Here is a 12624-nt window from a genome sequence, read left to right as displayed (position 1 = left end):
ATAACGCAAACAAACGAAATGTGACGCTAATATAATGCTCACAGGAAACTATACCTAGACAAGATCCCACAAAGCACAATGGGGAAATGGCTGCCTAAATATGATCTCCAATCAGAGACAACGATAAACAGCTGCCTCTGATTGGGAACCATACCAGGCCACCATAGACATATATATTCACCTAGATAACCCACCCTTAGTCACACCCCGACCTAACCACCATAGAGAATAAAAAGCTCTCTATGGTCAGGGCGTGACGTCATCATGTGAAGCACAGATCCTGATGTGAATACTACAGTATAAGGAGAAGGGTTGGGATGATGATAATAATTATATTCATCATCATCATTATTATTATTACAATACATGGTATTTATGTAGCGCTTTTCAACAACCCAAAGTCGCTTGAAAATAGGCTTTTGTATCCGATAATTAAGTGATAATAGCAGCACAACTTTTTTTTTGTGATAATAGACGGTCAATTATATTGTATTTATAGCCCTTTATGGGTATGTCATGCAGTCCTTATAGCTGTAGATCGTTAGATTTAGACTGAGTGGTCAGTCGGTGTGTACATTCTGTCTTTGATTATTTAGTCTAGTGGAGTACGTCTCCGAACATGGCATATGCTCTAAATGTAAAGTCTGGCGGCAAGATTAGTGCTGACCTAGTCTCACGATTAGTGTTAAAATAGTGTTTACCTTGTTCTTGTTGCGTGTGCTCGACATCCGGCTCTTGAGGAAGCTGAAGGTACGAATCACTTTGTATTTCTCTGACGCTACCTTGGAAGGGATGTTGTACTTGTCCCACTCCTCTTCTTCAATTCTGTTCAGACGCAATGGGGTCAGCATCATATGTGACGTTAAATATGTTGGTTTTATAAACGGTATCCATACCAGTCTTATTTGCTGATCTTTATTTCTGCCTGGTCATCTCAAATACATTTTTACTCAGTCATTTCTGCGAGTAGTAATCTTCTGACTTAGTATTTCATCTATAACCAGGTTTCCATCCAACCTTTTTTACTACAGATGAAATAAGTTATGATGAACTTCACAGGGTGGTGAAAGTGTACGGTTTATGAGCTTGATGTTGCTTTCAATAAATACCGAGGGTCTTATTCTGGTGACGATTATTTTCTTCCCTTTGACAATTAAAATGTATCTCACTCTTTTGCCCATAACAGGAATCTCATCTTATATCTGCGAGTAGTTTGCTTGAGTGCATGTGCAAAGACCAGAATGGGCACATACGCTACATAACTCAACATGTTTTGGGTCAAAACATTCAGTAGAGTTGAAATTTTGAGTATTCAAATGAAAATCGTCCGCCAATTGGATGGAAACCTAGCTAATGAGGCCACGTGGAAACAAAAACGTTTTAACTCCGCACACAACTTGTGAAAGCACAAACCTTATAGTAAACATGGTACATGGTTAGTAGTTCAATCAGCCTGTGATGGTCATACCAGGCTGGATCAAGTGTACAGTTGGAGCACATGCACCACACAAAGCCAACCATCAATGTTTATTACAGAATTAAGACAAGCAAAAAGTCTGGTCAAAACTCCATCATTCAGGTGTCGTCTACTTAAAGTTGGTGGCAGCTCGTTTGCCACAAGTTTTAGTGTTACAAAGCAATTAATTTTCACCCTGAGTCAGTGGTAGAGCACTATGGGTTAAGGGTTACACAGTAGTAGTTACAGACACATGCAGCACACGTATGGTAATCAAAATGGTTCGTTCATTGACATCAACAGCATACAAGTGCAATCTCGAAAGGTTATTTTTGATGCCATGCTAGGCAGAGAGCATTGTGGACACAAACATAGACGTTAAATGTCACGATGCACACAGGGGAGTTCTAGGGTTAAAATGGTTGACTTAAAAGGGGTTAGAGGCTGAAGCTAGGGACTAGATGGCTGGCTTCCAGATCAGGGGAGTTACTGTAGGGTTAAAAGCTATGGGCTATCTGCCCATTGGAGAGGAAGGGCCAAGGCTGTCAGCCCAGAAGGGGGCGATGCCCACATACTCTTTGAGGAACTCTGAGAGGGTGAGGTGTTGGAGGGACTCTGCCAGCTCAACGCTGCCCTCGTCGTCGGCAGACTGGGCACGCTTACGGAACTTTAACTCCCTAGGGGGGACACACACACACATTACACACACAGCTCTGATACATACAGTACATTAACACACACACACATACACTAACATGCGCACAGGTACAGGAAACATACTCTAGAGGGCGCTATAGTGCTGTGACCATGTGCATTCAGGACATTTTAACTCCTGAATGGAGGGAGGACAAAGGCAGTTGGCATGGTTCCCGGCAGCATCTCATCACAATGAAGGACATAGTGAAGCAGGAAACAAAGAGGATGCCTTTTCTTTGGTCGTCCCACTTTTACTGGAGCCATTTACTCAAAGGATACTTATACAGTGAATCCTACTACACTCACTGTGTCACAAAGTTACAGTGCATTAGCCTAACTTCATCTGAGCACAGTACTTGTATTTGAAATTTGCATTGGACAACATTTGCATGGCTAAATAAACACTGTCTGAGCACAATGGGCTTACAGTTTAGTCTACAAAAACAGTTTGGGTACTGATTTTTAAAAAAAGTGTCATATCTCTACGCCACTACCTGTGACACAGGGTTAAAACAGCCCTACAAGCTGTGGCACACTAACAAAGTTATACAATCAAAGCCTGGAGTTAAACAAAGAGCTGTTATTGTGGGGGTTTTACGTGCCTTGCTCAAGGGCACAACGGCATGTAGGATTTGATATCAGCAACCATCCGGTTGCCAGCTCACTTCCCGCCAGACTTAACAAGTCAGATCCGGAATTTGAATTGGCAACCCCTCCGGTTGCTGGCTAGCCTCTCTAAGTGCTAGGCTACCTGCCACCCCTTTTCTTGATATGAAGACAACCAGGAACTCCACGACAGAGACAGCCCTCGGTCGCCCAGCAACCAACCATGTAGTCTTGGTGAAGGCTGGAGAGCCTGGGAATTAGGGGAAAACTGTATGGAACTGTAAAAATGTCACACTCACTTTGGACAAACACTACGTCAGTGGATACATACCTTTTTTCTTGAGGTTGCTTTGATAGGCTGAACTCTCTCCGCTCTGTGGAGGACAAGACAGAACATGAACCCTCTGTGTGAAATGAAACAGCATGAGCAACATTATGGATGACCCCTGCCTACCCAGTAATGTTGAGCTTACACTGTGATTTGGCAGGATAGCCTAGCCAGCCTATGCCCTCACCCTACATAAATACTGACATGCAAGCACACCTACAGTACCAGTCAAAAGTTTGGACACACCTACTCATTCAAGGGTTTTTCTTTCTTTTTCCTATTTTCTATATTGGTCAAATTGCCCTTACACAGCCTGATGGTGTGTTTTGAATTATTGTCCTGTTGAAAAACAAATGATTAGTCCCACTAAGAGCAAAACCGATGGGATGGCATATCGTTGCAGAATGCTAAATAAATCACAGACAAGTGTCACCAGCAAAGCACCCCCACACCATCACACCTCCATGCTTCACGGTGGAAACCACATCCGTTCACCGTTCATCCGTTCACCTACTCTGCGTCTCACAAAGACACGGCAGTTGGAACCAAAAATCTCAAATTTGGACACATCAGACCAAAGGACAGATTTCCACCGGTCTAATTGCTCATGGTTCTTGGCCCAAGCAAGTCTCTTCTTCTTATTGGTGTCCTTTAGTAGTGGTTTCTTTGCAGCAATTCAATTCAACCGTCTCCTCTGAACAGTTGATGTTGAGATGTCTGTTACTTGAACTGTGCGAAGTATGTATTTGGGCAGCAATCTGACATGCAGTTAACTGTATTTAACCTATCCTCTGCAGCAGAGGTAACTCTGGGTCTTCCTTTCCTGGGGCGGTCTTCATGAGAGCCATTCTCATCATAGCGCTTGATGGGAAAGGAAAGGAAAGTTCTGGAAAAAAAATCCAGATTGACTGACCTTCATGTCTTAAAGTAATTATGGACTGTCGTTTCTCTTTGCTTATTTGAGCTATTCTTGCCCTAGTATGGACTTGGTCTTTTACCAAATAGAACTATCTTCTGTACACCACCCCTACACAGCTGATTGGCTCAAGCACATTAACCCATCTAGCGCAGGAGTTCCGCTAGCAGAACCCCTCGACAACATTCTGCTGAAAAGGCAGCGCACGAAATTCAAAAATATATTTTTTAAATATGTAACTTTCACACATTAACAAGTCCAATACAGCAAATGAAAGATAAACTTATTGTTAATCTACCCATCGTGTCTGATTTCAAAAATGCTTTACAGCGAAAGCACAACATATGATATGATAACATATGTTAGATCACCGCCAAGTAAAAAAACTGCAATTTTTTCAGCCAAAGATAGGAGTCACAAACAGCATAAATATAGATTAAATTAATCACTAACCTTTGTTCTTCATCAGATGACACTCATAGGACATCATGTTACACAATACATGTATGTTTTGTTCGATAATGTGCATATTTATATCCAAAAATCTCAGTTTACATTGGCGCGTTACGTGCAGTAATGTTTTGATTCCAAAACATCCGGTGATTTTGCAGAAATACTCATAATAAACATCGATAAAAGATACAAGTGTTAAAGACAGACTTCTCCTTAATGCAACCGGTGTGTCAGACTTTACAGAAAAAGCATAATCTGAGAACGGCGCTCAGAGCCCAATCCAGCCAGAGAAATATGCGCCATTTGGAGTCAAAAGAAGTTAGAAATAACACAATAAATATTCACTTACCTTTGATGATCTTCATCAGAAGGCACTCCCAGGAATCCCAGTTCGACAATAAATGACTGAATTGTTCCATAAATATGTAAAAATGCACATGACAGCCCACTTGGAGTTTGCCAAAAGGCACCTAAAGACTCAAGATTCAAGAAGCAAGATTCTCTGGTCTGATGTAACCAAGATTGAACTCTTTGGCCTGAATGCCAAACATCACATCTGGAGGAAACCTGGCACAATCCCTATGGTGACGCATGGTGGTGGCAACATCATGCTATGGGGATGTTTTTCAGCGGCAGGGACTGTGAGACTAGTCAGGATTGAGGAAGAGAGGAACGGGGTAAAGTACAGATAGATCCTCGATGAAAACCTGCTCCAGAGTGCTCAGGACCTCAGATTGGGGCGGAAGTTCACCTACAGGACAACGTCCCTAAGCACACAGGTAAGACAATGTAGGAGTGGCTTCGGGACAAGTCTCTGAATGTTCTTGAGTGGCCCAGCCAGAGCCTAGACTTGAACCCGATCTCTGGAGAGACCTGAAAATAGCTGTGCAGCGGAGCAAAGTACAGAGAGATCCTCGACTGGGGCGACAGTTCACCTTCCAACAAGAACCCAACCCTAAGCACACAGACAAGACAACACTGGATTGGCTTCAGGATAAGTCTCTGAATGACCTTGAGTGGCCCAGCCAGAGGCTGGACTTGAACCCGATCAAACATTTCTGGAGAGACCTGCAAATAGCTGTGCAGCAATGCTCCCCATCCAACCTGACAGAGCTTGAGAGAATCTGCAGAGAAGAATGGGAGAAACTCCCCAAATACAGGTGTGCCAAGCTTGTAGCGTCATACTCAAGAAGACTCGATGAGGTAATCAATGCAAAAGGTGCTTCAACAAGGTACTGAGTAAAGGGTCTGAATACTTATGTAAATGTGATACTTCAGTTTTGTATTTGTAATAAATGAGCTATTATTTCTAAAAGCTGTTTTTCTTTGTCATTATGGGGTATTGTATGTAGATTGATAAGGGAAAAAACAATGCAATACATTTTTAGAATAAGGCTGTAACGTAACACAATGTGGAAAAAGTCAAGGGGTCTGAATATTTTCCTGAAGGCACTGTATACTTGACATTCCATTGAATTCCTGAAGTCACACCAAAATGTCTGGATTCCATAGATTTTGTCTCTCTCATTATACCATTTTTTATGTGCTATAATTCAATCAATATTTTTTTTAGAAAAAAAAAGTTGAGTGTCTTACTCCATTATCAGAGCTGTATTTTTGACCTTTTATCCATTTTGAAGACCGTTACTACATATAGAAGGACAGGACCAAACATACAAAGACAAACAAGGCATTGGAAGTGATGGGACCATCAATATCATCATGTTCTCAGAAAACCCTGTCACCTTTATTCCAATCGAAGTAATAACCCACTGGGCACAGACGTCAACACAACATCTATTCGGGGCGGCAGGGTAGCCTAGGGTAGCCTAGTGGTTAGAGCGTTGGACTAGTAACCGGAAGGTTGCAAGTTCAAATCCCCGAGCTGAGGTACAAACTGTCGTTCTGCCCCTGAACAGGCAGTTAACCCACTGTTATTGAAAATAAGAATTTGTTCTTAACTGACTTGCCTAGTTAAATAAAGGTAAAAAAATATATATATATATATATATATATATATATATATATATAGAAAAATTCCTGGTTGGTTTAATGTATAAAAAAATAACTAAATGACATGGAAACAATGTTGATTCAACCATTGTGTGCCTAGTGGGAAAGTTCTCAGGAAGGGTTTCTCAATGGGGGGGTTAATAACTGTAAAAGGTCCCATGGACGCTAACCTGGGCTGAGGTCAGATGTCGCAGGCTGGGCTGAGGTGTCACGGGAGAAGCGGGAGGGCAGCAGGCTGATCTTGGGGGAGGAGTAGGAGTAGGAGCGGTGTCTGATCTTCTGGTCGCCCATATCCTGGAAAAATACAACACAACATAAACACTTAGGTCAACACAATGGTGAGGAACTATATACATTTTAGATTTACAGTTGGCCCTAATATATATGTCCTTTGGAGTGGAATAGTCAGTAGATTGTCAAAGGAGGAGGAGAGAAACGATGACATTTCTTTATGTGAGTCTCTGTGTGTGAGGGTGGACAAGAAAGCTTCTGCATGGTACCTTTGTGGGGGTGGGGTCACCGACTGAGGAGGCAGAGTGTGTGCGTGTGCAGGTGAGGTCTGGGGCGGTGTCGTCCCCGCTGCTACGAGGGTCAAAGGTAAGAGGAGAGAAGGGAGACTTCTCCAGAACCCCCTCCTCCTCACTGTCAATCACTAGAGCTACCAGACTGGGGCTGTCAGGGAGAGAGAGAGAGGAGGGAACTTCAACATAAAGGCTCATCTGACGAACTGGTGGTCCTCTGTAGCTTAATTGGTAGAGCATGGCACTCGCAACGCCAGGATAGTGGGTTCGATTCTCAGGACCACCCATACATAAAAATCTGTACACGCATGACTGTAAGTCGCTTTGGATAAAAGTGCCTGCTAAATGGCATATATTATATTATTACTACAGCCTCCTCATATCCATACTCTAAGTGCTGAAACCAACCGCTGGCGCAAGGTAAAAGTAAATTAATTGGCTTCAGCACATACAGTATGGGATTGCACATACAGTATCCACATAGAGAAAGCCTCACACTATGAGAAAATACTGAATATATTTGTTCAGGTAAGAACTAACAATGTATGTAATCATACATGACATGTAATCTTTAGTTTATTATCGCAGTACAGTATCACAGAACTGTGATACAGAACTTTTGGTTTCTTTCAGTCAACAATGCAGATATGATATCTCAAAGCTCTTGAACTACCTTTATCTTACCTTTTAAGCTGTTTCCTCGTCTGGTACAGGTACCCCCACCACACTCCCCCCTCTCTCCCGAGCTTTCGCTCGCCTCCAACACACGCACTGTTGGGGCGAGTGACTCTGAACTTACAATGGCTAGCCCCAAGTTGCTATATTTTTTTTTCTGGTGCTTTATGCTATTTGCCTCATGACTCTTGTTTGCTTTGTTGACTATGAATTTGCTTGTTTATCTGACCGTGGGACAGACTGTTTGTTTCCACACTCGGGACTCTGACACTCTATTGGTTACATGGACTCTTGGCCTCCTATCCTATTCTAACCAACTCTCGCTGGCTTTATTTTAATGTTACCTGATGAAATTGCTGTACAATATGATCTTGTTGCCATCTAATGCACATTCAAATGTCATAAATCAACACGTCAGAGCTCTCACTGTCCTCTGCCATGCCCTGGTTGTATTGCTGCTGATGATATCTGGAAATGTGCATGTACACCCTGGCCCATCTATTATTGCAAGCCCTAATTTTGACTTATGCTCTGATATTTGCTTCACTGATTTCGTAAAAGCCTGGGTTTTCTGCACATTATCACTAGAAGCTTATTAGCTAAAATCTATCAATTGAAAGTGTGGGTTCACAGCTCCAATCCAGATGTGTGGTCATTACTGAGATGTGGTTAAGAGTGTTTTGAACACTGATGTTAACCTTTCTTGTTATACCCTTTTTCAGCAAGACAGATCTTCCAAAGGTGGTGGAGTGGCAATCTTTACCAAGGAACACATTCAGTGCTAGGTTGTCTCCACCAAGTCTGTCCCCAAATAATTGTATTTGCTGGTTTTAAGCATTAAACTTTTAAATAGCTATTTTTTGACTGTTGCTGGGTGTTATCGTCCACCATTAGCACCGACCTGTACCCTAAATGCCCTAAGCGCTCTCCTTTCCCCTTACACTAAGTCTGAATTTGTCCTGATCATTTGTCCTGATCATTTGTCCTGCTAAACTGGGACATGCTTAAACCATCTGACCAAGTCCTAAAGCAATGGGACTCCCTAAATCTTTCTCTGATTATTACCAATCCAACAAGGTATGACTCCAACCACCCAGAAAAGGCTACTCTCCTTGATGTTATCCTCACAAATAATCCTGATAGGTATCAGTCTGGTGTTTTCTGTAATGACCTTAGTGATCACTGTTTGTAATGGCTGCTCAGTGAAACGACCGATCCTGATTTGTCATAGACGCTTGCAAAATATGTTTTAATGAGCAAGCCTTTCTTCATGACCTGGCCTCTGTAAATTGGTATAGAATCAGCTCGATCCCCTCTGATGAAGATGCTTGGACCTTCTTTTTTGATATTTTCAGTGGTATTGTTAACAAACACGCCCCCATAAAGAATATTATAATTAAAAACAGGTTCAGTCCTTGGTATGACCGTGATCTGGCAAATTTACTCCACCTCAAGAATTCCATTTGGCGAAAGGCTGGGCATACGCATACTCAAGCTGACGGGCTCTCGTTCAGACAAATTAGAAATAAGTGCACTCAGGCTATCCGGAAGGCCAAAGTTAGTTACTTTAAGGAGCAGTACTCTCTCTGTGAGTCAACCCCAAGAAGTTCTGGAAAACGGTTAAAGACTTGGGCCCAGATTCACAAATCCTTCTTAAGAATGCATTTCGTAACTGCCATTTTTTCTTTAACTGTCGACTTAAGAAGAAAGTTAAGCAAAGTTGCTATTCCTCAAAAAGGTTGTTGGAAATTTTCTTGCTGTATTTCTTATGTTTTTCCTTAAGCAAAAAGTTAAGAAGAAATTAGATTATTGAAAATAAAGTTATTGGAAATGTTCTTAATTCCAAGATAGCTAAACTCGTGTCCTAAACGCAATTGAACATGTTTAATTCACTCAAACTTCATCTGAAAGTTTCAGTTTTGTTATTTTAAACCCAAGAACATGTTTTAGAACAGTAATCATAGTACAAAATATGCTAACATGATGCCATTGCTAGCTAGATAGCTAACTAAATTGGTTGCAAAACAACAAACATGTTGAAGAGTTCATAAGAAAAGCATTAAATCGTAAGATATTGTTGAGGAATTGCACTTACGAACTCTTAAGAAGCTTCTTAAGAAGCTTCTTAAATGTTTGTTTAAGAAGTGTTTTGTGAATCCTGCCCCTGGAGAATAAACCCTCCTCCTCACAGCTGCCCATGTCCCTTAATGTTGATGATGTGGTTGTTACTGACAAGGAGCACATGGTTGAGCCCTTTAATCACCACTTCATCAGGATTCCTATTTGACTCAGCCATGCCTCCTTGCCCAGCCAAAATGTCCTCATCTCCCACCCCTTCTAATGCGACGAGCCCCGATGCTCCTCCCTCTTTTTCCCCTGCCCTGCTACAAAGTTTCTCCCTGCAGTTGGTCACTGAGTCTGAAGTGCTAAAGGAGCTCCTTAAACTTGACTCAAAAAATACATCTGGGTCAGATAGTTTAGACCCTTTCCTCTTTAAGGTTGCTGCCCCTATCATAGTTTTGGGGCCTATGAGGGTTTATATGTTGACACTACCTGGCTTCGGAGAGCATGTTTGCGATACGGGAGTTGGCCATATCCCACATGTGAGATATCGAAACAATTAATTGAAAGAGAACTTCTCTTGATCTAAAAAGAAACCCAATGGCTTGAGTAACAGGGGGTTGCATTAATGAGCTTGATACCTGAGGTTAGGTGACTCCAGAGGTGGGCTCCCTCTCTGATTGGTTAGGTATGAGTGGGAAAGGCTGTTCAGTCGGGTGAGGGCTCGGTCAGCAGGGGAGGACAAGGGAGAAGAAGAGACGAAGGGGGACTGTTGCTCCTCTAGTCCGTAGGGAGGTCGGGGTGGAGGGGTGACGGTGGCCTGTTGGAGGAGGACCTCTGAGTCCACTGTGTCCCACACCCTGCTGTCAGTCACAGAGCTGTCCCTCATTACCCCGGCAACACTAACCTTGGTCTTGAGGTCATCCACCTGAGAGAGAGAGAGAGAGAGAGAAACACCAGATAAAAAGATCAATAAAGTATTTGCTCATATACCATATCATCAATCGTGTGAGTTATGGTAAAGTGGTGTACCTCTGTGGAGAGCTGACTCCTGCCATTGATGATGGAGGCTGATTTGTCTGCCACAGCAGAGTGGGAGAACTGTCTCTGGGTTCGTCTGGGGTGGGTCGTCTGGGACTTCACTGGAGAAAACAACACAACAAGGAGAATGAATGATAATGATAAATGTTGCTAAATTACGTATTGACTGCTGCTGCTTTCTTGGCCAGGTCTCCCTTGCAAAAGAGACTCTGCGTCTCAAATGGGCTTTTGCTGGTTAAACAAAGTTTAATAAAAAGAAAGAAAAGAAAAATGAGACTAACTACAGCCAAGAGTATGGGGTGAGAGCCATCAGTCAAACAGAGGGCTAAGACCACCACAAAATAATGAGTGCTATGTAAGAACACAGCATAATGTTAAAATATACTAATCGATGTTTATCAAAACACAAACAGACCAACAGGCTGATGATGGCTTAGCAAAGATTAATGTCTGTTCCAATCAATCACAATCATCAAAACAACATTCCATTAGCCAATACCAGTTGAGAGAAGAATAGCATAATTGGGCCTTTATGGCAATGGAATGCTAAAAAACATCAATTTCTGTTGACTTTGTAGTTCTAGAATACATGATGGAAAAAATTCCTTCCTATTCCCCATATATCAGCTGCTTGGTTGCTCTTACAGAAAAAACACGTGATCTTGTGTGATCACATGTGTTTTAATGTTAAGTTAGTGTGATAACATGTGACATCATGTGAAGCTACATGCGATAAATTAAAATTACACGTGATAATATGGAAGCACGTTGAGTGCATGATCTCATGAAATTCATGTAAAAAAAAAATGACAACATGGGGATTTAACATGAAACTACACATGACAACATGTGAGCAAATGAAAACACGATCTCATGTTAAATATTTATTTGTATTTGTACAGTTAAATTCAGGTGTTAAAGGACAGTATGCTGCTGTAAGCTGATTCAGCCTCACAACCTCTTGGTTGCTAGCTACTTGAAGTTCCTGCTGCACCACCAGGTCTGTGGACATAATGGAAACTGGCAAGAATACATTTCTGTACTTTGCCTAAAGTTGCAGTAAAAATAAAGTAAATATAACAACTTGTTATGTGTTATTTCCATTAAATGACAGTATTGGCTTCATGGTGAAATCCTTGAGCGGTTTCCTTCCTCTCCGGCAACTGAGTTAGGAAGAACACCTGTATCTTTGTAGTGACTGGGTGTATTGACACATCATCCAAAGTGCAATTAATAACTTCACCATGCTCAAAGGGATATTCAAAATGTGGAAAAAGTCAATGGGTGTGAATACCTTCTGAAGGCACTGTACACTTCACTGGTACACATATGAAATCAAATGGTACAGTTCAGTACCTTGTAGGTATAATGAGACATTTTTCTACACAATATTTTTTATATAAGGTGTGATCATCACTGCACTTGTACTGGTGGACCTCATTAGCATATTTGGTGGCATGATGAAATAATAGTATTTATGCCAAACGTCAGTGGAACTGTTTGATGGTTATGCCGATGCAAGTATAGCACCTCCTTTGACACTGTCTGTTCGGCAAACTCGGTAAGAGAATGTGTCAGTAATGAGCTTCACTGTGAAGAGGTTATTGTGCATTTCCCAGTAAATTAATGGCAACTTGTTCCCAAAAGTTGCTGTGAATTTGTCATTTCTTAACTGGAAACTAAAAGTCACAAAACTTACTGGAAGAATGTTGCCAGTAACCTACAGGACAAGTGCTGCCACTAGCAACCTTGCCAATAACTTAGCGTGGCTTCACTGACTCTTCTGTTGACAACATACACATCACTTGCTGAAAGGCAGAATACTATAACAGTGTCAGCCTATCAGCAGATTGCAGGC

General features: G+C 41.8%; 1 protein-coding gene across 3 annotated transcripts in view; it reads right to left on the bottom strand.

Annotated features, from left to right (window-relative positions):
* LOC110509575 (rho guanine nucleotide exchange factor 28) overlaps positions 1 to 12624 on the bottom strand; it is a 111852-nt gene that overhangs the window by 37982 nt on the left and 61246 nt on the right. For 2 of the 3 annotated variants that reach the window (XM_036968085.1, XM_036968086.1), the window contains 8 exons: positions 10758 to 10867; positions 10367 to 10653; positions 6969 to 7140; positions 6639 to 6762; positions 3090 to 3132; positions 2904 to 3008; positions 2032 to 2133; positions 702 to 825 (listed from right to left, as the gene is read on the bottom strand). In XM_036968085.1, coding sequence (XP_036823980.1) covers positions 702 to 825; positions 2032 to 2133; positions 2904 to 3008; positions 3090 to 3132; positions 6639 to 6762; positions 6969 to 7140; positions 10367 to 10653; positions 10758 to 10867 — 1067 coding nt within the window. The remainder of the gene's footprint in view (positions 1 to 701; positions 826 to 2031; positions 2134 to 2903; positions 3009 to 3089; positions 3133 to 6638; positions 6763 to 6968; positions 7141 to 10366; positions 10654 to 10757; positions 10868 to 12624) is intronic. The other variant, XM_036968087.1, reaches the window with a different exon arrangement.

This window comes from Oncorhynchus mykiss, chromosome Y (assembly GCF_013265735.2).
Source record: "Oncorhynchus mykiss isolate Arlee chromosome Y, USDA_OmykA_1.1, whole genome shotgun sequence".
Lineage (NCBI taxonomy): Eukaryota > Metazoa > Chordata > Actinopteri > Salmoniformes > Salmonidae > Oncorhynchus > Oncorhynchus mykiss.
This window is presented reverse-complemented; position numbering and strand designations above follow the sequence as displayed.